Below are 24,270 nucleotides of genomic sequence, written 5' to 3' on the forward strand. Positions count from 1 at the left end.
AAAAATAAAATCTTTAAAAAAAAAAACAGTTATTATACAATGTATATTAAATAACTAAATCTAACATAAACATTTTACATGAAATGATAAATCAGTGCCAACTGTGTAGAAGAAAATATCCAGTATTATCATCATTCCCAGGGAGCACTTACATTTCTACAATAATCCAATCTGAAAGACAGTCTTTCTAGATACGTTCCAGTGCCAATGAGGTTTATATTTCAACAATTATTTTAATGTATTTGTTCAATAGGGCTCAAACTAGTAATAAGACTTCATATTGGAATCACTAAGCTTAAAAATTTTTAAATAACTCTAACTGTCCTAGAAAATAGAAATCAGATTATATTGAGAAAAAATGAAAAATCAAATGTTTTTACGAAACACTAACTAGGTATTCTCTGAAGACAACTTATTAGAAAACATAAAGCAGTAGGCTATTCTCTCCCCAAGCCAACCCACCCAGTAATTTTAAATGTAAAGCAACAATAATTATGGTCTCAACAAATATCACATTTTCAAGGATGTTTAAGACGGAAATAGTGGGATTCTAAACTTAATTAGTTTTTTTAAAATCTCAGGATACCTTTAAGACCGTGTTTCAGACAATGTTCCATAACAACAAAGAACTGCTGCAAGGGGGGATAGTCAGAATCCAAAGTGCGGCCAAAGCTTAGAGCAGATTCAATGAGTCCTTTGATACTCAATTTAGCCATGTTTAACAAGTTTGCTCTCTCTACAGCTGTGGGGTCTTTTGTAGCTGAAAGCACAAGAAAGGAGTCCAACATCATTTGCAAGACATGACATTGAAAAATACACAAACCCTTTCATTCCCCTATAAAAACAACAATGGTTTGTTTTTCCTTGGTTGACAAATTAGTCTCCCTAACTAATCCACACCCCTAGGTAACTTCTCTTTATGTCTCTCTCACACATACCACAGAACACTACCATGCCCACCCCAGACAAAGTTTATGAATTATTCTCAAAATCTTGCAACTTGGTTATTTTCTGGTATTTATTTTACTTTTGTGGTACGTCTTCAGAGAGAACGAGGTTTTTGTTTTTGTTTTTGTTTTTGTTTTACTTTTTGTGGAGATAAAATTGGAGTAATAAACAACATATTTAAGAGTCTCGTGCAAAAGGTGGACAGCAGGCACGGTCCAAGGATGAATCTTAAGGCAAAAAACGTTCAGAATAAACTGGCAATAAAAGGTGGTTACAATTCCAAGATTACAGTATCATCCATAAACATGATGGGTTAAAACACACCGACAAATAAAGGAATACAGGAGAAGCCATTCAATTCTTTGACTCATTTTAACCTCTTTCCATCTTGTTTTCTCATTGCAACTGTAATTCTGTATTGCATAACTCCTTTATTTTCCCAGAGGAAATAAAAGCAGTCCTGTTTCTCATTTAAGTTCCTTGCCCACCCAGCTGATTCAGTCAAAAACTAAGTTAATAGATGCACTTAAAAAAAAAGAAAAACTGATTAGTAATTGATACTTTCAATTCACAAAAAGCTATTTTTTTCTTTCCCACAAATTCCATCCTTAGTTAACTTAGAAATTCAGATGTTCCCGCATATTCTCGCCACTGTTCCCACATATTCTCACCATTGCTGTGACTGGCAGGAATATTTTCAGCAAACAGATGACAAAATGAAGTGCAGAAAAATGAAGCACTTAGTATAACGTTTCATAATCTCTGGCAAATTTACTAGTCCAAGTGAACCAAGTGTCTGTTTTTCCTTCACTGAACAAAGTCCAGGGTTCCCAATTATCTAGTATGCGAGTTCTGAGCTGATAGCTAAGCGCGAAGACTGACACGGAATCCTAAGCAACTAAAAACGCAAACAGCCACAATCTCTATCACCAAGCTAGCTGGTAGAAAATCTGCACACACATCATTCCTTCAAATCTGCATCGTCGTATGATTCCCTCTTTTTTTCGGGGGCGGGGGGAGCCACTTGATGTTTCATAATCTGTACCAATCCTCCAGTGCCCATTACGATACGCGACTTGCGATGCGACAAGCAGACAAAGGGCGCATCTGCAGCTGTTCCGAGGCGGGTCCGTGCTGGGGGCCGGCAGCTTCCTCGCCCCAGGAGCGTTTACACGCCGGCCGCGCCCCGCCCGGGCTCGCAGATGTGTCCTGCGGGTCGCAGCCCCAACAAGGCCAACGGCCAGTCCCCGCATCTCGCCCGGGCCTGGAGCCCCCTCTCTGCCTCCCTTCCTCCCCGCAGCAAGGCTGCCCAAAGGGCTCGGGGCGCCCAAGGACCCCCGCGGAGGGCTCACCCGGGGTCCTGCGCGGCATCGCTGCACCTCTCCCGCCCTCGGCGTCGGGCACCCAGGCCAAAACCGGAGACGCGTCTTCCCTCCGCCACCCCCAAACCTGAAAAGTCATCGCCCATCCCCGACTGTTCCACCGGTCTGGGAGCGGCCCCCCGGGCGGCCCTGTCCTCGCTCCTTGGAAGCCGTCGGACCGCGAGCCCTCGGCCATTAGGCCCTAGAACCGGGGCGGGGACCTGAAGGAACGGGGGGCGGCCGCGCGTTGCCATGGCGACCCCGGGCGCCCCCGAGCCACCCGCTGCCCCCGCCCAGCCCCAGGCCCGGGTTCGGGTTCGGGCTCCAGTTGCTGCCCGAGCCCTCGGTGCCCACCACCAGCAGTCCTCGCCCGGCCGCGGCCTTCAGCCTCGGACGGAGAGCGGGGCGTCCGCTCTCGGTCCGCTCCCCTTACCCATGGCGGCGGCGGCGCGGTCTCGGGCGGGGACGCCCTGGGCCCCGCCAGCAGCTCCCTTCAGGCGCGCGGCGGCCGCCACGGCGTCTGCCACCCGGCCCGCCGCGGCCCACAGCGCTCCCGGCGGCGGGAGGACGCCCGGGCGGTCCCGCGGCGCCGCGAGTGGGGCGGGGGGCCGCGCGGCCTGCCACCGGCGGGAGAGAAACCCGCCCTCGCCGGGCCTCCTCGCGTCCAGCCGGACCGGAAGGAGAAGGAAGAGGAGCGTGAAGGAGACCTCGCGTGTGCGGAGCCGGAGGCCCGGCCCTGGTCGGACTACCGACCTCTCCCCCGGGGGCTTCGCCAGGGCGCTGGGGCTGCTTTGCCAAGGGGTGCGAGCCACGTGCAAACGTTTTCGTCCACGCGGCGGCGGGGTTCATCTGATACACCTGACCGCTTCCCTTCACGCCTCACAAGGTCTTGGGGGAGCAAAGGAATTTAGAAGACCCGAAGCAATTAACAGGGGGCAGACCTCTGCTGCAACTAGGCAGCCCAAGCACGGCATTTAAACCAGTAAATGCACGGGCAGTGGGAAGGGCCGCACTTATCAAGGGGCAGACCTGTAGAGATAAAGTTAGCCTTTTCTCATTTCGGGGAGGAAGAAGAACCCTCGTGGTCAGATGACACTAGGTTAAGCTGTATCAGTTTGGGGAAAGTAAGCTATTACGTAGTTAGATTAGCAATTGTTAAGACAGTGGCTCAGCTAGAAAGACCGAGATATTTCGGCTCTTTTTCTCTTCATCACCTCGGCCAGTATAGTTTTATGTTTCTTTACCTCTTTTGGTTTTTTAATTTTCTTTACTGTGAGATAATGATACATGGAGAGAAAAGTATAAAACAAACCGTAATGAGCAGGCTATGAAGGTGCCCGCACGAGTCTCCTCTCCACAATGTCAGCTTTATTCAGTCACAAGGCAAGGTTAACGTAATTATAAAGCAAGTTCAGGATTTCAAACTCAATGACATTTCACCATGTGATTAACGTGGCTTCTTCCTAGGCACACAAAGCAGAACACAAGCCACACAACAAAAGATAACAGGGAGTAGGAAGTTAAGGAACCAAACAGGTTAGTCTGTGTGTGCCCAGCTGAGATAAGGCCTCGTCTTGTCAGGGCCACCTCCAGGCACTTACTGCTTATTAAGTTCTGTTCTAATCAATTAAGCAGAGCCTTCAGCCGTAGCTACCTTTTTATTTTTTTTAATATTTTATTTTATTTGACAGAAAGAGCGAGCGCACAAACAGGGGGAGAGGCAGGCAGAGGGACAGGGAGAAGCAGGCTCCCCATTGAGCAGGGAGCTGGAGGAAGGGCTCGATCCCAGGATCCAGGGATCATGACCCAAGCCTAAGGCAGACCTGCTTAACCGACTGAGCCACCCAGGCGCCCCAGCGGCTGCCTTTTTTAAGCGGTTAGACATAGAGGGTGTCTGAGGAGTATGACAGTTTGCTAAAAAAAAAACCTCCCTTTTTAACTAATGATGTACTATATGTTGGCTAACTGAACATAATAAAAAAATTTTTTAATTTAAATTTAACAAAATTTCGGGGCAGATCAGAGGCGCCTGGGTGGCTCAGTCGTTAGGCGTCTGCCTTCGGCTTGGGTCCTGGTCCCCAGGTCCTGGGATGGAGCCCCGCATCCGGCTCTCTGCTCAGCGGGGAGCCTGCTTCTCCCTCTCCCACTCCCCCTGCTTGTATTCCATCTCTCGCTGTGTCTCTCTCTGTCAAATAAATAAATAAAATCTTTAAAAAAAATAAATTTAACAAAATTTTAAAAAGAATAAACCTGCTGGCCTGTAAAAAACAAAAACAAAAACAAAAACCTCCCTTTTTAAAAAAGGATTTAATCAGTCTTAGGCCCCTGCAGAGCTCCTCTGCTTCAGCTTGTTATCAATTCTGGGGTACCGTCAGCTGGTGTTGGTCTTGGTGTGGGTATCTGATTAATGCAGTACCCTTAAGTGTTTGCGTCATTGCTTGACATGGGCCCTTGCTTGACATAAATGACTCCATCTTGCTCTCTACATACAGTTTAAAGAATCATTATAAAGTGAACAGCTGGGTGACCACCACCAGATAAACTGAGCACAGGATGGAGCCATCGTCCTTGGGAATTACCCCTAGCCACTACTCACCATCCCCCTTGAGGTAAATACCATTCTGGCTTTTATGAGAATCGTTTCCTTGCTTTTCTGTTTTCTGCCTTGCAAGATGTGCCCCTAAACCATGTAATTTATTTTTGTCTGTTTATAAACTTTTCACAAATGGAATAACACCATAAATTACTTGTTTCTTTTGTTAAGATCATCCATGTCCAAGAGAAGTTCCAGGTTGGGGTGTTTGGGGTGTTTCAAAGTTGTATATATATCCTTATGCCAATGTCCAAGAGTCATTAGAGCATATAATTAAGAATAGAATAACTGAAAATAAAGTCTGCCTTTCTTTAAATTTATGGGCGGGATGCCTGGGTGGCTCAGTAGGTTGAGCGTCCGACTCTTGATTTTGGCTCAGGTCATGATCTCAGGGTCATGAAATGGAGCACCCTGTTGTTGGGCTCCCACGCTCAGCAGGGAGTCTATGGAGATTCTCTCCCTTTCCCTCTCCCTCTGCCCTCCCCCTCTCATGGTCTCTCTCTCTAAAAATAAGTAAATTTTTAAAAAAATTTTTTATTTAACATATATTATTTGTTTCAGGGGCAGTAAATAAAATCTTAAAAAAAAAAAGTTACAAGCTATATCTTTCATATTTAGGCCTGTTATTGCACCCAGACTGGATTTTAGTGAATGGTGTGGAACAGGATCAAACTTCATTTTTTCTACAAGTATAGCCAACTATCCCATTATCCTCTCACCACTGATTTCCATATTCCCTCTAGTATCAGTGAGCATGTAATTATATATCAGTTCCTAGGCCAAAGTCTTTTCATTTTCAAAAATCACCCCATGAGGATGGAATTGTCTCCACTTTGCAGATTAAACTAGCCTCTGAAAGGTCAAATGACTTCAGAAAAACTAAATGACAGAACCAGAATTTGAACCAATACAAAAGTAGCGTCGATTTCCATAATCTCAAAATGTAGGTTTTTAGTGTTTCAAGGAGTCTAAAATTCATTGCATGTTTAACCCCTTCCATCTTGCTATTAAACATTGAAATATGACTGACTTGTTCATTTTTCTTCTCCAAATGATGGGTAAAAAAGGAAGTATTTGTATTTTACGTACATTTAAAGAAGCAAATAAAATTAAGTATATATTTACTTTATAGAACCAGGAACAAAGGAAAAGAGCTTTATTTCCTAGATTGCTTTTCCCCCAGTGACTTCATAGGTAAAAAGTAGGAAAGAAATTTAACTCATCAATAAACCAGTTTTATTTAAAGCAAGCAAGCAAATAAATAAATTCTCCCTTTGAGGTAGATATTCTTAAATTCCAAAATATACATTTGCTGGATACTCCAGTCTCCTTATGTTGAACAGAATTGGAATTTAGTGCCTATGTTTAAACTAAATGAACAGGGTTAAAGTAGAATATTAATCTATTCTGAGCCCTGAATTTACTAAAGCTAACAATCTAGGTTTTTAAACTTACTAGTATCATCATGTAACAAAAATACTATTTTTGGGGGCGCCTGGGTGGCTCAGATGGTTAAGCATCTGCCTTCAGTTCAGGTCATGATCCCAGGGTCCTGGGATCGAGCCCCATGTCTGGCTCCTGGCTCAGCGGGGAGCCTGCTTCTCCATCTCCCCCTGCTTATCCCCCTGCTCATGCGCTCTCTCTCTCTCTGTATCTCGAATGAATAAATAAAATCTTAAAAAAAAACCAATTTTTTAAAAGCTCATCACATACTGAAATATAACGGTGAAATTAAATGATAACTAGAGTTTGCTTTGAAACATCTCAGCAAAGGAAAAAAACAGATGTTGAGAAAACAACTGCAGCAAAATCTTCTACCTATTGAATATGGGTGATGGGTATATAGGAGTTCACTATTTTATTCTACTTTTGTGTATTTTTTACATGTGATACACCCTAATATTTTTCTCTATTCCATTGAAAACAAAGCTTGTTGCAACCTATTAAAATTGCTTTCATGTGCCAGTAATAGGTTGGGAACCATGGTTTGTAACCCATGGCCTCTCATACTTCCTTGCGTATTTCCTGTAACTATGCTAAATTATTTTTGCTGTTCCCTGTACATGTCTTTTCCTTTTCCCATTTGTTGTCCCCTCTATCTAGATTTGTCTGTTCCTCCATTACAATTTATGCAATTCTACCTAGTCTTTACCAGACTTTAATATGTTACCTTCTCCAAAAAGCCTTTTCAGATTTTTTCCTTGCCAAAAAAAAGATTTTCATTTTTATGCTATTATAATAGTACTTACATGCAGCTTTAGAACATTATCAACATTTGACTTTTTACTACTTGAAAAAATGCTGGACAACCCTGAACTTATTATTCAAGATTAATAACTGACACACAAAGGCGTAATAGAAAATGATTTATTTAATAAAAAACTGCAAGTAATTTTTAAAAAACATGAGGTAGAAACAACAATTTTAACATATTTCACATTCATTTAAAAAAAGAAAAAACAACTTTGAGAGAAAGAGATATCTGCCCCCCAAACGAAGATGGATACATTGAGGTTAAAATTGGTCACTATATACTTAACTAAGCACTTTGAGGTAATTCTGATTTACAAAATATCTTTATTCAAAAAAATTGAGACAACTGAGTAGTGTCTCAAAACAAATGGGGCATATGAACAATAGGTGAAAATAGGGATATACTGGGGCACCTGGGTGGCTCAGTCGTTAAGCATCTGCCTCGGCTCCAGTCCTGGTCCCAAGGTCCTGGGATCAAGTCCCGTTACAGGCTCCGGGCTCAGTGGGAAGCCTGCTTCTCCCTCTCCCACTACCCCTGCTTGTGTTCCCTCTCTCACTGTCTCTCTCTCTGTCAAATAAATAAATAAAATCTTAAAAAAAAAAATAGGGATATACCTTTTTGTCATCAATTTAAAAAAACTAAAAAAAAAAAAATTATTTTCATATCATTTTATATCAAAATCTGTAGAATACTGAATACTAAAAATAACAAGAAAGGGGAATCAGAAATTAATTGGAAATAATTAATTTATAAGTAATACTTTAAAAGCCTAGGTTTATTTTTTATTTTTTTAAAGATTTTATTTATTTATTTGACAGAGAGACACAGCGAAAGAGGGAACACAAGCAGAGGGAGTGGGAGAGGGAGAAGCAGGCCTCCGGCAGAGCAGGGAGCCCGATGCGGGGCTCGATCCCAGGACCCTGGGATCATGACCTGAGCCGAAGGCAGATGCCCAATGACTGACCCACTCAGGCGTCCCTAAAAGCCTAGGTTTAAAGTGAAAATGTACCTTATACCAAAATGCAACAGTCAGGAGAAAAACCCAGCAAAATGGCCTTGGATCACAGACCACAAAACACAGAAAAGAATCACACTTGTGTTCTCATCATCACAAGATTGTGCTTAAGTGAAAAAACAAATGAATTTTCTTTACCTAATCTCTTAAATAAACAAAATATGACAGAAATCTACAAAATCAAATCAGTATTGAAATTTTAGACTTAAAGTTTCTCAGATCCAAAAGTTAATCTATTACTAAAGCTGGTAAAAATTTATCAAACTCTTTCTAGGTCACACAAAAACACATTGATAGTACCTACAAAACTTAGACTTTTCAGTTTTGGAAAAACTGAAAAAATTAATAGTGTGTTACATTTTACACAATGATAGAACTTTAACAAGACTATACCAAAAAAATAAATAAAGAAAACAAAAAACTGGAACTCTCAACAAAGTACATTTACACCATTTCATACCCTTGGGATAAAAGTCATCTTCACAATCTAACCAGGCACTGCTTTCATAGCACATCCAAATTGCAAATAACAGGTAATATTTAGAGGAGCTCTCATATGCCAGTATGAGAAATCAAAGAAAACAGTGCTTTATCTTCTTTGAAAATCACCCAATACATGACAAAGACTTTCGTGTTCCTCTGATGGAAGATCCATGATGTACATAAATTAAGGAAAGTATACTTCACAAAAAATGGAATTGCACAAAAACATCCATGACACTATTTAACATTTTGTAATTTGGTTTATAGGACTGCTGAAAAATTTTTTATGGCATTCTATGGATAATAATGTACTTAAACAATAAGGTTTATATATCTTAGCCTAAGATCTTCATATAACATTTTTAAAGATGATTTATTTTAGTCATAATCTACAATTATGACAAGGAATAATTCTCCAATTTATAATTCTCTCAATTTTTTTTAAATTTTAATGCTTTGTCCTAGATTTTAAAAAGGGGGGGTTATAAATTAGGGTGAGAAGAACCAAAAGGGGTAACCACTTTTCCTAGATGTGTTCTAGGAAACATGTACCCTGCCCTAGGATAGCAAACCAAGTCCCTTTTCATCTCCTTTCTCACTTCACAAACTATCCTTCTCCATCACCTTCATTATTTCACTTTTTGCTTAAAATTACTTCCTGTGAGGGGAGCCTGGGTGGTTCAGTTGTTAACCCTCTGCCTTTGGCTCAGGTCATGATCCCAGGGTTCTGGGAAGGAGCCCCGCATTGGGCTCTCTGCTCAGTGGGAATCCTGATTCTCCCTCTCCCACTCTCCCTGCTTGTGTTCCCTCTCTCGCTGTCTCTCTCTCTGTCAAATAAATAAATAAAATCTTTAAAAAAAAAAATTAGTTCCTGTGAATTATTTTCTCTTTTTCCTTTGTAGAATCAGGTCTTTGAAATGTGCCCATGGAAAACACAAAACATTAAGTTTTAATTTATATAAATACATAAATATTCACAATAGCACAGATGTGGCCATATACAAAACAAAAAGGATATTAATTTTTCCGAGTTTAGATGATCAAGTAACTTCCCCAAAGGAGGATAGCGGTTCAGTGAGGGCACACATCCTAGGAGAATCAGTTTATGTTTGGCTCTGGTTATAGCAACATTAAGACGCCGCCAATCTTTCAGGAGTTCACCAAGCTGAAAGAAATAATTTTCAATTATTTGAGTTTTCTCAGACATTTAAGTTTGTTCTAGCAAAGAACACAGTTTGTTGTGAACTATTTCCCTACTTTAAGCATATATTCCAAAGAAGATTCATTGACACATTTAAAATTCTTTAGACAGTTGGAAAAACTTGCGCACAATGCCAACTTCCAAATATTTTATCTTGGGTGCAATTTCCAAGCCATAATTTAAGGAAATGGAGCTATCTATCTCCACTCACTGTAGCATTATTGGTAACAGTAATGAAAACTTGTAATAGCCTTAGACTCAGGGGAGTGGTTAAATATACCATGACACCTATGTACACTATGCAACTGTAAGAACACAATGAAATCTGTGTATTGACATGGAGAGATCTCCAAGCTATTTAAGTGAAAAAAGCAGAGTCCATTAGAGCGTATATATTACCTTCTGTGTAAAAAAAAGGGAAATATGAATACTGATTCATATCTGTTTGTATATGCCTAAAGGAAAGGAATTAGAGGTTACCCAGGAAAAAAAAAAAAACCCACAAATTGTATACAACTCAAAACCAAAAAACCCAAATAATCCAATTAAACAATGGGCAGAAGACATGAACAGACATTTCTCCAAAGAAGACATACATGAAAAAATAATTAATCATCAAGGAAATGCAAATCAAACCCATAATGAGCTACTACCTCACACCTGTCAGAATGGCTAAAATCAAAAACCCAAGAAACAAGCATTGACAAAGATGTGGAGAAAATGGACCCCTCATGCATTGTTGGGGAAATGCAAACTGGTGCAGCCACTGTGGAAAACAGTAATGGAGTTCCTCAAAAAATTAAAAATAGAACTACCATATGATCCAGAAATTCCACTACTGGGTGTTTACCCAAAGAATACGAAAACATTAATTCAAAAGGATGTACACACCTCTATTGTAGCATTATTTACAATAGCCAAATTATGGAAGCAGCCCAAGTGTCCAACCACAGATGAATAAAGAAGATGTGATATATATATAAAATGGAAAAATACTCAGCATAAAAAAGAATGAAATCTTGCCATTTGCACAACATGGAAGGATCTAAAGGGTGTAATGCTAAGTGAAATAAGTCAAAGAAAGACAAATACCATATAATTTCACTCATGGAATTTAAGAAACAAAACAAATGAACAAAGAAAAAAGACAAACCAAAAAAAGGACTCTTAACTATAGAGAACAAACTGACAGTTACCAGAGGGAAGTTGGGCGGGGGGGCGCTGGGGGTGAAATTGGTGAAGGGGATTTAGAGTACATTTATCATGATGAGCACTGAGTAAAGTATGGGATTTTTGAATCACTGTATCTTATACCTGAAATTATAACACTGTATATTAATGATACTGGAATTAAATAAAAAACACCAAATTGTGATTATCTGTAAGGGTAAGAACTGAGTAGAAGAGGAACCGGTTAGAAAGGAGACTTCTTACTGTATCTTTACAACCATATGAAGGTATCACATAATCATGAAAAATGAATGAAAAGGAGGTAAACATGCAAAACACAAAACCTGGAATTATATATAAAATTAAAAGTATATCTAAGGAAGAGTCTATGCTTAAAATGCCCCTAACACAACAGCCAAAAGGTGGAAGCAAACCAAATGTCCACTGATGGATGAATAAACAAAATATGCCATATACATGCAATGGAATATTATTCAGCCTTAAAAAGGAACAAAATTCTGATACATAATACAATATGGATGAACCTCGAGGACACCATGCTATATGAAATAAGCCAATTACAAAAGGACAAATACTGGGGCGCCTAGGTGGCTCAGTTGGTTAAGCGTCTGCCTTTGGCTCAGGTCATGATCTTGGGATCCTGGGATTCAGCCCCCACATCAGGCTCCTTGCTCAGTGGGGAGCCTGCTTCTCCCTCTCACTCTGCCCCTCCCCACCACTTGTGCTCAAGCGCACTCTCTCTGTCTCAAACAAATAAAATCTTAAAAAAAGAAACAAAAACCCCAAAAGAACAAATACTGTATAATTCCACTTATATGAGATAACTATGGTAATCAAATTCAAAGACAGAAAGCAGAATGGTGATTGCCAGGGCCTGGAGGGAGAGGGAACTGGAGGGTTGTTATTCGTGGGTACAGAGCTTCAGTTTTGCAAAATGAAAAAGTACCAGAGATCTGCTGCACAACACTGAATTGTACATTTAAAAACAGTGATGATTTTAAATTTTATATTATGTGGGGTTTTTACCACAACCTAAAAAAAAAAGAAAAGAAAAAAAGTCCCAAACAAATCAGCAGAAAATACAATGAACTCACAGGTCCATCTTTATTACTTCTAACAAAAGATACCAGAATGATACTTTTGTCTCTTCCTTGGTATTTGTCTACAGTGTTAACTTCGACCATCCTGATAGAAGAATGGAACAGTAAATCATTGATGATCTTTAACTGCTGCCTGTAGGGTGCAATGATACCAATATCAGAGGGTTTACATCCAGCCTAAACAGAAAAGAAACACAATGAAAATGAAAATCCTGATTTTTGTTATTTAAGCTTTACTAAATTTATTAAATTACATGTTTACCTAATGTGCCTGATTAATGTTTACAACAGATTGTCTTATTGCAAGGAGTAAATACAATTACTAAATTTGCTCTAAATCTAAATCCATATTTCCTGAGATTTAATAATTTCCTCAGACACTGCTCCCTTGATTTCTATAGATTAATGACAGAATAATGGTTTGCATGCCACTAGAACAGTGCTGCCATAGGGGGGAAAAAAAGCACAAAGAAATACATTACACTTTCTACGATCCCTTCCACTGAAGTTTCCAATCCCCAATCACACTGATTCAACCCTATATTGACACAATCAGAATTATCTGATGTTACAAAAAATTACCCTAAGTGGAAACCCAAAATGCCATTATAAAAAATTACATCTTTGACAATTTTCCGAAAATAGAACAAAAGCAATCAGGCTTCAGTCCTCTCATGTTAATGAACAAGGATTAATGCTAGGTCTTAAGTTCCTTGCATTCTAACATTATATTATACTTCATCTTAATATTTATTATCCATCAAAATTAAATTCTAAATTACCTTAATAAAAATAGAGGTCAGGAAAACTATTAGCTTGGCTTCTGTCATATTGCTCACACCACCCTTTTCAACTTGTTCTGGTGCTGGAACCTAAATAGAAAAAAGAGTTGAGTATGGTCAGTACACAGGTAGCCAAAGAGAACACCCTTGTGGACACAAATGAAAAATAAACTTATTTTAAAAGTTGAAGGTACAAGGAAATAAATAAATAAATGTTGAAGGTAAAAGAATTAACAAAAATGAATGACAGTAGTCACCTTTCAGAAAGCCACCTAGAGGAAACCCATCTTAAACATCCTACAGTTCAGATTAAAATCTTTCTAAGAGGGGCATCTGGGTGGCTCAGTTTGTTAAGTGACTGCCTTCGGCTCAGGTCATAATCCCAGGGTCCTGGGATCGAGCCCACATCCCTGCTCAGCGAGGAGCCTGCTTCTTCCTCTCCCTCTGCCACTCCCCCTGCCTGTGCTCTCCTGCTCTCTGTCAAATAAATAAAGAAAATCTTTTTAAAAGATAAAATTAAATTTAAAAAATAAAATAAAAAATAAAATCTTTCTAAGAGCCAACCACACACTGGGCTTGACATACTTTACTTTGTTATCCCCTAGTTTACAAGTATCAAAGGTCAGAAAAGATAAGTAACTTGCCCAAGGCCTCACAGTAAATCACATCAGTAGGATTCAAACTTGGATCGGGCTCTACTATATGTGTTCTTGCCGTTTTCTTGTTGCCTTTCATACAAATAATGGAGCAGATAAAGTTCCCCAGGTTCTAGCATACCTGGTAAAACTCTCTAAGGACTATTTTGCTCCTACATAAGCCTTAAGTAGTCCTGATTATTATTATTATTTATTTTTAACTTTTTAAAGTAGGCTCCATGCCCAACATGGGACTTGAACTCACAACCCTGAGATCAAGAGTTGCACGCTCTACTGATTGAGCCAGGCAAGTAACCAATTTTGATTATCTTTAATACCTTTTATTTGGGGGGCACCTAGGTGGCTCAGTCAGCTAAGCATCTGCCTTCGGCTCAGGTCATGATCTCAGGGTCCTGGGATTGAGCCCTGCGTCACTCCCCACTCAACAGACAGTCTCCTTCTCCCTCTCCCTCTGCTCCTCTGCCTACTTGTGCTCTCTCTCTCAAATAAATAAATCTTTTTTTTTTAATTTATATGAGAGAGAGCACATGAGAGAGCATGAAAGGGAGAGAAGAGAGCACATGCAGGGAGGAAGGGTAGAGGGAGACACAGACTCCCTGACAAGCAGGGAGCCTGATGTGGGACTTGATCCCAGGACCCTGGGATCATGACCTGAGCCAAAGGCAGAAGCTTAACCAACTGAGCCACTCAGGCACCCAAATAAATAAAAATCTTAAAAAAAAAAAATTTATTTGGAATTCTGTTGCTAAGAAAGAAGAAACCTGAGTAGCAAAAACAAAGAATCTGAGTGCTCATTGGTGAGGTAAATAATTGTAAATTATAAGTAATAAATTGGAACTGAGGTTTCTAAATGCAATCATTTGTGAGGTCAGTTTACTGAAAAAATTTCCCAGAGCCCAACTGCCCCTACTTGTTAATCCTTGATCCTGAAATGCTAAGGGCAATATCCAAGAGAATGAAAATTCCATCATGGCACATCGGGTGGGTCCTATTTATTTATTTATTTATTTTAAAGATTTCATTTACTTATTTGACAGAGAGAGAGCACAAGCAGGGGGAGCAGCAGGCAGAGGGAAAGGGAGAAGCAGGATCTCAGCTGAGCAGGGAGCCCGATGCAGGATTCAATCCCAGGACCCTGGGATCACGACCTGAGCTGAAGGCACCTGCTTAACCACCTGAGCCACCCAGGCGCCCCTATTTATTTATTTATTTATTTATTTATTTATTTAAAGATTTTATTTATTTGACAGAGAGAGACACAGCGAGAGAGGGAACACAAGCAGGGGGAGTGGGAGAGGGAGAAGCAGGCTTCCTGCTGGGCAGGGAGCCCGATGTGGGGCTCGATCTCAGGACCCTGGGATCATGACCTGAGCCGAAGGCAGACGCTCAACGACTGAGCCACCCAGGTGCCCCCCTATTTATTTATTTTTAAACTAAACTCTGTGCCCAACGTCAGTCTTGAATTCATGACCCTGAGATCAAGAGTCACATGCTCTACCAACTAAGCCAGCCAGATGCCCCTGCAAGTGGGGCCCTATTTTTAATAACCACCCACCATAATAACAAAAGATATAATTATTTTACAGTAATACGCATACATATAATTGGTCACTTTTTTTTAAGATTTTATTTATTTGCTAGAGAGAGCGAGCACATGCACACATGCACACCTAGCCGGGGGAGTGGCAGGCAGAGGGAGAAGCAGGCTCCCTACTGAGCAGGGAGCCCCATGAGACTTAAGAGCCAGGACCCTGGGATCATGACCTGAGCCAAAGACAGATGCTTAACCAACTGAGACACCAGGCGTCCCTGGTCATTATTTTTTTTCTGGTCATGTAAAGACTTCCAAACCAATGCTGAGAAGCACTACATAAAACAAACTATAGAAATAACAGGGTCAAAACTTCGTTCTTAGTTCCTAGAAATAAGAACCAAGTCATTTAAAGTCCTTGTGAAGAGTTTTGTTAAATGATAAGTTTGTAAGGTCTTTATGTGCATATGTGGAGGCAGGAGGTAATAAATATCTGTACTGTCAGGCTCAATTTTGCTGTGAACCTAAAACTGCTCTAGTAAATAAAGTCTCCATTTGTAAACCCAGCCCTTTGATAATATCAATGCCAATTGCTTTTCTAAGAAATATAATTATACACTTGAGTTCACTTTCTAGCTTTCCTACTTCAAAAGTCAATTCTCACATCTATTAATCCCCAGAATAAACCTCCTTCCAAAGAAGGCTCTAGAAATAAGTCAGTCAGAGAAAGACAGGTATCATATGACCTCACTGATATGAGGAATTCTTAATCTTAGGAAACAAACTGAGGGTTGCTGGAGTGGTAGGGGGTGGCAGGGATGGGGTGGCTGGGTGATGGACATTGGGGGAGGGTATGTGCTATGGTGAGCACTGTGAAGTGTGCAGGACTGTTGAATCACAGATCTGTACCTCTGAAGCAAACAATACATTATATGTTAAAAAAAAGAAGATGACAACGATAGCAGGAGGGGAAGAATGAAGGGGGGGAATCGGAGGGGGAGACAAACCATGAGAGACTATGGACTCTGAAAAACAAACTGAGGGTTCTAGAGGGGAGGAGGGGTGGGGGGATGGGTTAGCCTGGTGATGGGTATTAAAGAGGGCATGTATTGAATGGAGCACTGGGTGTTATACGCAAACAATGAATCATGGAATACTACATCAAAAACTAATGATGTGATGTACGGTGATTAACATAACATAATAAAAAAAAAACAAAGATACTAGCTCTATAGAAAGAAAAGATTCTTTTGTGTTGAAGTATAAGAAATACACTAGTTTTGGGGCACCTGGGTGGCTCAGTTGTTAAGCGTCTGCCTTTGACTCAGGTCATGATCCCAGGGTCCTGGGATCGAGCCCTGCATCAGGCTCCCTGCTCAGCAGGAAGCCTGCTTCTCCCTCTCCCACTCCCCCACTTGTGTTTCTTCTCTCACTGTCTCTCTCTGTCAAAAAATTAAAAAAAGAAAAGAAAAGAGCTAGTTTTAACTGAGCTCTATTAAAGCATTTGCTATTAAAAACTGAAGAATTTAAGTAACAGGACAAAAGGAGAAAAAACAGAAAATATTCAGGTTTTTTTTTTTCTTACCTTGTCTGTATTAAGAAAACAAACAGGATTGTTTGGCTCAAATACTCCAATCATCCAAGGATTTTCAGAATAATCAGCATAAAATTCCAGTTCCAGCTTTACATCTTTAAAGTGAGGTAGGCTGACCACTGCGTTGGCCACTTTGTCTGATCCACACTCCAGCTTTCCTTCATATGTCAGTTTATTACTTAAGGACATAATTTTACTAAGGCAATTACAAAAATAATTTTAGTTTTGGTAGATGAAAATAAACATGAAAATCATTCATAGCTGACACTCTCACAAATACCTGTTCATTCTGTACTGCACAGTTAATTGTACAACAGCATTCTTATTCTGCTCCAGTCTCTTGAATAAGCTTTCACTCATGCCAAGAGCTCTGTCAACAAATCAAATTCAGGCTTATCAGTGCACTGACATGGTCCCATAAGAAGAATCTAATTTAAAATTAAAATTTCAATGTCTGCTTACCTTGCTTCACGATTTAGCACCAGGGGAGGAAGCTGCTGATGATCCCCCACCAACACAAATCTCCGAGAAAAAAAAAGTGGCCCTAGGCAGACTGGCTGGCTAATTTGAGAGGCTTCATCCACAATACAAAAATCAAAAGTTTTACGAGAAAATATTGGATGGTTTATTCCCATACACGTTGTTGCAACTATACGCTAAGAACAAAGAAAGAAAATAGATGGGTTATCTAACATATCCAAGAAATGTAACTTGTTTTTCCCATATTTTATTTTACTTATTGATTTTAATCTCTACACCCAATATGGCATTTGAACTCACAACCCCAAGATCAAGAATCACATGCTCTACCAAATGAGCAAGCCAGGTGCCCCGCCATTTTTTAAATTTAAAGTTCAAAAAGATTTTTGTCCCAAACAACAGGAATCCCCCAATATTATTTAATTCTGAAACATTTATAGTATGCAAAAAAAATTTAACTTTTTACTACAAATTGAAAAATCAAGTAAATTCTCTGGACACTCTTAACAATGCTCAAATTTGGATATTTCCAAATGGAAATCTGAAACACTCAAGAGGAAACAAGTTAATTATTTTTTAAGTTTTTATTTATTTAAGCAATCTCTACACCCAATGTAGGGCTCAAACAAGAGTCACATGCTCTTCCAACTGAGCCAACCAGGCACCCCAATAATTTAATTATTATTAATTTTGTTTTTTAAAAGATTTTATTTATTTACTTGAGAGAGAGCACGAGAGAGAGTGGGGGAGGGGAGCCCGACACAGGGCTCAATCCCAGAACCCCTGGATCATGACCTCAGCCGAAAGCAGCCGCTTAACCAACTAAGCCACTCAGGCGGCCCCAATAATTTATTTTTAAATGTCAGTCAGGACTTCACTTCTGGTAAACTGGAGTACTTTTCCTCACTCCTCCCACAAAGTACAACTAAAAACTCTAAACATTATATATAAAACAAACATAAGAACTCTGAAAGGTGGAGAAAAGGTAGACCATCTAGGGACCTTGGGACGGGAGGAACAGTAGTTTGTTCCCTGGGTTTTCTTTGGCCCTCATATATCCCAACTTTGGAGCTAAAGAATTTAACAACTCAGGAATGCCAATGGGCACAGACCAAAGAAAGCTCAAACAAAAGCCAAAGGAACAGAAAAGGAAAGCCTAGTACACAGAAATCTTGTATACAATAGCCACTCTACCCTAACCAAAGACCACAGAAAACACTGTAGTCTTACGCCCTGTTGATGCCAGCAAAGGAACTCCAATATCCTACTGGGGCAATTACAGAGAAGGCCAAGTAGGGAGCCAGGACTTTAATCCCTGCTGAATGATAATAAGCCCCCAACGTCAGTGGAGACCATGTGGGGAACCTAGACTATCACTCCTATCCAGCAGTAATGAGGAGCCCCTAATCATTACGTTAAGAGGCCAAATGGGAACTTACACTTCAACTCCCACCCAGCAGTAATGAGGTGGGGTACCCTCTTGCCCTATCAGACTAGTGTCAGAGGAAGCCAGCTAAAACAGAAGTATTAAATAACATAATGCAAATGTTCAGGTTTCATCATAAAATATACATAACCATGGGCACCTGGGTGGCTCAGTTGGTTGAGTGTCCGACTGTTGATCTCAGTTCAGGTTTTGATCTCAGGGTTGTCAGTTCAAGCCTGAGTGTGGAGCCTACTTAAAAAAAAGCGGGGGGCACCTGGATGGCTCAGTTGGTTAAGCGTCTGTCTTTGGCTCAGGTCATGATCCCAGCATCCTGGGATCAAGTCCCGAGTCGGGCTCCATGCTTAGCGGAGAGCCTGTTTCTCCCTTTCCCTCTCCCTCTACTTGTGTTCTCTGTCAAATAAATAAAATCTTTTAAAAAAGTACATAGGGGCACCTGGGTGGCTCAGTTGGTTAAGCGTCTGTCTTTGGCTCAGGTCATGATCCCAGGGTCCTGGGATGGGGCTCCCTGCTCGGCGGGAAGGCTACTTCTCCCTCCCCCACTCCCCCTGCTTGTGTTCCCTCTCTCACTGTGTCTCTCTCTGTCAAATAGAAATAAAATCTTTAAAAAAATAAATAAAAGTTAAAAAATACATTAAAAAAAAAACGTAACTGGGAAGATCTCAAACTGAATGAAAAAAAGACATGCAACAGATGCCAACACCAAGGATGTCAGAGATGTTAGAATTGTAGGACAAAGATTTTATTGTTTTTAAGTTCATTTTTATTTTTTTAGTAATCTCTACACCCATTGTGGCACTCGAACTCATGACCCCAAGATCAAGAGTGTGTAACAAAGATTTTAAAGCAGCCATGATAAAAATGTTTCACTGAGCAACTATGAACACAGTTGAATCAAATAAAAAACAGGGTCTCAACAAAGAAATAGAGCATAAAAGAAAAAGCAAATGGAAATTTTAGAACTGAAAATATAACTGAAATTTTATTTATTTATTCATTTATTTATTTTTTAAGATTTTATTTATTTTGGGGCACCTGGGTGGCTCAGTCGTTAAGCGTCTGCCTTCGGCTCGGGTCATGATCCCAGGGTCCTGGGATCGAGCCCCACATCGGGCTCCCCGCTCTGCGGGAAGCCTGCTTCTCCCTCTCCCACTCCCCCTGCTTGTGTTCCCTCTCTCGCTTTGTCTCTCTCTGTCAAATAAATAAATAAAATCTTAAAAAAAAAAAAAAAGATTTTATTTATTTATTTGACAGAGAGAGAGAGAGAGCACACAGTCAGGGGGAACGGCAGGCAGAGGCAGAGGCAGAGGCAGAGGGAGAAGCAGGTTCTCTGCCGAGCAAGGAGTCCGATGAGGGACTCCATCCTAGGACCCTGGGATCATGACCTGAGCAGAAGGCAGACGCTTAACTGAGTGAGCCACCCAGGCGCCCCAAAAATAAAATCTTTAAAAAATAAAAATAGGGGCACCTGGGTGGTTGTTAAGCATCTGCCTTCAGCTCAGGTCATGATCCCAGGGTCCTGGGATTGAGCCCCGCATCCGGCTCCCTGCTCTGCGGGGAGCGTGCTTCTCCCTCTCCCACTCCCACCTGCTTGTGTTCCTGCTCTCGCTCTCTCTAATAAATAAATAAAATCTTAAAAGATAAATAAATAAAATACAAATAAAAACTTCCCAGAAAAATGTAAACATTAAATAATAAAATAAAAACTTCTATATCACAGTCTCAAAGTCTAGAAATACTTATCGTTAGACTATTCATGTACCATTGCTTTGAATTCAAACTGGCTAAAAAATCCTGATTATTAGTAGTTTTCTAGGTGTGATATTATAATAATACATGTTTGGTCTTCCTCTGGGTTCCTGACACAGAGCTCCTAAAACCTTTAGAATTTCGGTAGTGTTAGGGGTGAGAGGATTATCTTTTGTTATTCATAGTAAATCCCTTGCAACCATACCTGCATTTATGCTAATGAGAGGATGGGAGTTGGTTGTCAGAGGAACCAATCTAGAGATTAAAGGGTTAGAACTTTCAGCCCCATCCCAACCCCGACCCCTCTACTTAGGGAAGGGTAGAGGGAATAGGGATTGAGCTAATCACCAACCACCAAATCAATGATTTAATCAGTCGTGCCTACATGATGGAATCTCCATAAAAACCCTAAACAAAGGGATTCAGAGAGCTTCCGGGATTGGTGAACACATCATGGTGCTGGGAGGGTGGATCATCTGGAGGGTATAGAAGCTCCGTATCCCTTTCCACATTCCTAACCCTATGCATCTCTTCCATTTGGCTGTTCCTGAATTGCATCCTATATAATACATCTTGAATTCTGTGAGCCATTCTAGCAAATTATCGAACCGTAGGATGGGGTCATGGGAACCCTGATTTATGGCTGGTTGTTCTGATGCACAGGAGGCCCCGGACATAACTGAGAACTGAAGTGGGTGGTGCAACCTTATTAAGGGGCTGAGCCCTAAGCTGTGGAATCTGCACTAACTCCGCTAGTGTCAGAAGTGTTGTGAGTAGAGAGAGACGAGCATTTTCCATAACTAGGATATTTTAAACTAGGAGATGGGAGCCCTGAATAATAAACTAGAAACCTCATTTCAGTTCAAAAGCAAACAGCAAACTATAAATTAATAAAACTGGTCAATGTGACTGAATTCCCCAGAATGTTTCTCCACTCAGTCTGGCTACTCAGGCTGGTGTTATTATGCAATAATAGTACTTACGTGACTATTGTAGAGTTCTTCCAGAAGAGCTAAAGATTTAATGGACTTGGATCTGCAAATTTCCTCCTCTGTGAATTTCTGGATGTCTTGATGTACCTTCTGAGTCTGACCCAAACGCAAAAAGCCTATTTTAAACTTTGCTAACTTCAAAAGAATATTGTCAACAGCAGAGTGTGTATAGCTGGTCAACAAAACACTAAAACCACAGGCATGGAGAATTCTTACCTAATAATGAATAAAAGAAAGGAAAATAACATTACTTTTAATTCCAGATATTAACATGCTTATATTTTTCAAATAGAATCAGAAAACTTAATAGGAAGCATATCTTAGAGTTGAGCCAAAGTAAATATTTAAAAAATTATAAAGGCAAAATGTTTTATGAAAATCCCATGGCATTATCTTATTAATTAGTGATATGTTAAAATATATTATTAGTAATAATAAAATTGAGTACAAAATACAAACTTTGAATAGCGCCTGGCACACAGTATCAATCAATCAATATTTCTTGCCATCATTATGATTATTCTAAGATTAGCACAGAAATTTACTGACATGGAAAAAAAAATCCCAGAAAAATCTATTTCAACACCTCTGTATAATTTATTATTTTTTTAAGGCAAGGAAAACATACAATGATACACATGCCCCCAAATGAAAAAGATCTCAGAGAATCCTAAATGCAACAAACCTACAACATGATTACAACTTTTTGTGACTTAGCTTTTTATATTTCTCATGTCCTTCTAAAAGGTTAATTTGAAATAAAGCCTTTTGATTTAAAATTCAGCCCTTTTGATAGAAAATATCACATTCTCCGAACTGAGAAGCTGATTTAAATCGTTAGTTTCTAAGCAAAAGAATAATAACCTTACAAGAGTACATATTGTGGTTGTTTTTCCTGTTCCAGGCATACCCACGATGAGTGTGTAGTCTTTTGAAAGAAGTACCTTTTTCATTGCTTGCCTCTGAGGTTTATTCAAGCCTACATTTAAATTTAAAAATAACAGGAAAAAAAATGCTGGATTTCAATGAGCAAATTATAAGAAAAGCATCCTCTATGCAAGTCTGTTCTTCAATACGTCTTTTTAAAGTAAGAAAATGTCATGGTGATTAAAGTATATATATAAACTACTTCCCAAGAGAATCTGTCTAAAAATTATAAGTTTAATAAGTTATAAAATTGCTAGACTAGAATGTACTTTGTATTATAAATACAACCAAGAACAATCAATGGAAGGAGACATGCTGATTATCACATACCTTTTAGAATGCAGGCAACTGTATCCTTTGCATCATATGGAAGAACAGAACTGAGGTAGGATATAAAGTGAGGTTCACGGAAGTCAATGATTAAATCTCGAAGTTTTTGGCTGAAAAGAAAAAAAAAATGTCTTTAGTAATATTCCTTAGGAAAGTGGGGTAAATTTCAGATTCACTCATTGTTACAAACCTGACAGAAGTATTTTCCATCAATTTAGAAAGATTTCCTAAGGGAGTATCTATATTACAAGTTTTTTCTTCCTGGTCCAATCTGAACAAAGTTGATTCTGGGAGTACTGACAAGTTCCTAAAACAGTGAAACAGATGTACATGAATGTTTTTCATTTAACATGGTCAGTTGGGTCTGTATAAGAAATACATTGCTGTGTGAAGCCTGGGTGGCTCAGTCGGTTAAGCACCTGCCTTCAGCTCAGGTTATGATCCCAGGTCTTGGGATCAAGTCCCACATCAGGCTCCTGGCTCAGCAGGGAGCCGGCTTCTCCCACTTCTCCTCCCCCTGCTCGTGCTCTCTCTGACAAATAAATAAATAAACTCTTTTAAAAAAAAAGAAATACATTGCTGTTTGCTAAAAGAATAAATGAGTCAGAATAGCTATTAAAATGGCTACCAGGCCCTAATTCATACTTGCCAATCAGACAAATAAGAATGGTGGACTGGCAGAAAAGGGAGAAAATAGGGCACAAGACACTAAGGTCAAAGCAATTATTCAGGAACCTACAATACTGCTGGCAATTCACTAGGCCTCGCTTTGCAATCTAGCCTGGGCTCATCACCCCCAGAAGGATCCTGAGCACATGGCCCCTCTCTCCTCCAGTCTGGAGCACAGGTCTCTTTCCTGATGCCTTCTCCCACTCCTCCTCCAGCTCCTAAAATCCCGGAGTTCCCTAGGGTCCCCCCTCCCTGGTCCTCTGTACTGCTCTTTCTTGTCATTTCCCCTTTGGTTCTATGCCCTCATGTAGCTCTAAATCCAAAATCTACATCTTGAGACCTGACCCCACATTCCTTTTCCACCTGGTTGCTCAGCCAAGCTTCAGGTTTGGATATCCAGCAGGCAACAAGATCTTTCCACTTGGTCAAAACCCAGGCTATGAAAGCTCAATACATTCAAAACTGAACAAATCTTCATCCCTGCTGAACCTCATCCTCATTCTGTGGGTCTGATGCCAGTCAATAGCACTTGCCTCTACACCACTGCCTTATCCTTCCCTCTCCCTTCCTCTCACCCTCTTCCCAAACTCCATATCCAATCAGCATCCAAATGTCAGCCGATTTTACTTTCTAAATACTTCTCAAAATCACTCCATCCTCTCTGCCAAAGCTACCTCACCCTCAATCACCGCTAGCCTGGGCCACTACAAGTTTCCTAGTTTCTATGCTTTCAGTTTCATCTCTATTAATTAACTATTCTTCACAATGCATTCACAGAAAAATGCAAATCCGATTATTATCACTCTTCTGTTTAAAACTCTTCGATACATCTGAATAGTCACAACTTAACATGGTATATAAGACCTTCTATGAACTGACCTCCCCAATCACACTCCCTTCTTCATCTTTTACATTCCTGCACTTTCCTGAACATTCCACCTCATACTGTATCACACCATCATGTCTTTAT

At 40.1% G+C, this 24,270-nt stretch overlaps 2 protein-coding genes across 10 annotated transcripts in view; both read right to left on the bottom strand.

Annotated features, from left to right (window-relative positions):
• The window catches only part of RUFY2 (RUN and FYVE domain containing 2), a 44,937-nt gene extending 41,978 nt beyond the window's left edge, over window positions 1–2,959 (bottom strand). For 2 of the 8 annotated variants that reach the window (XR_010412458.1, XM_064594711.1), the window contains exons 1-2: window positions 2,301–2,653; window positions 587–760 (exon numbers count right to left, since the gene is read on the bottom strand). Coding sequence is in view for 7 of the 8 variants with exons in the window: in XM_064594711.1 (XP_064450781.1) it covers window positions 587–760; window positions 2,301–2,505 (379 nt within the window). In the remaining variant the exon portion in view is untranslated. Of the gene's footprint in view, window positions 1–586; window positions 761–1,619; window positions 1,895–2,300; window positions 2,658–2,742 lie in introns of those variants that run through there. The other 6 variants (XM_064594712.1, XM_064594710.1, XM_064594708.1 and 3 more) reach the window with 6 other exon arrangements.
• A 4,306-nt stretch (window positions 2,960–7,265) lies between these two features.
• The window catches only part of DNA2 (DNA replication helicase/nuclease 2), a 47,288-nt gene continuing 30,283 nt past the window's right edge, over window positions 7,266–24,270 (bottom strand). For both annotated transcript variants that reach the window (XM_064594716.1, XM_054508180.2), the window contains 11 exons: window positions 22,822–22,938; window positions 22,632–22,741; window positions 22,239–22,353; window positions 21,366–21,585; window positions 17,172–17,365; window positions 16,990–17,079; window positions 16,701–16,905; window positions 12,929–13,018; window positions 12,141–12,323; window positions 9,671–9,819; window positions 7,266–8,827 (listed from right to left, as the gene is read on the bottom strand). In XM_064594716.1, coding sequence (XP_064450786.1) covers window positions 8,761–8,827; window positions 9,671–9,819; window positions 12,141–12,323; window positions 12,929–13,018; window positions 16,701–16,905; window positions 16,990–17,079; window positions 17,172–17,365; window positions 21,366–21,585; window positions 22,239–22,353; window positions 22,632–22,741; window positions 22,822–22,938 — 1,540 coding nt within the window. In that variant the 3' untranslated portion in view covers window positions 7,266–8,760. The remainder of the gene's footprint in view (window positions 8,828–9,670; window positions 9,820–12,140; window positions 12,324–12,928; window positions 13,019–16,700; window positions 16,906–16,989; window positions 17,080–17,171; window positions 17,366–21,365; window positions 21,586–22,238; window positions 22,354–22,631; window positions 22,742–22,821; window positions 22,939–24,270) is intronic.

Source organism: Mirounga angustirostris, unplaced genomic scaffold, assembly GCF_029215605.1.
Source record: "Mirounga angustirostris isolate CCGP_5_RB_7025 unplaced genomic scaffold, mMirAng1.0.hap1 SCAF_6, whole genome shotgun sequence".
Taxonomy (NCBI): domain Eukaryota; kingdom Metazoa; phylum Chordata; class Mammalia; order Carnivora; family Phocidae; genus Mirounga; species Mirounga angustirostris.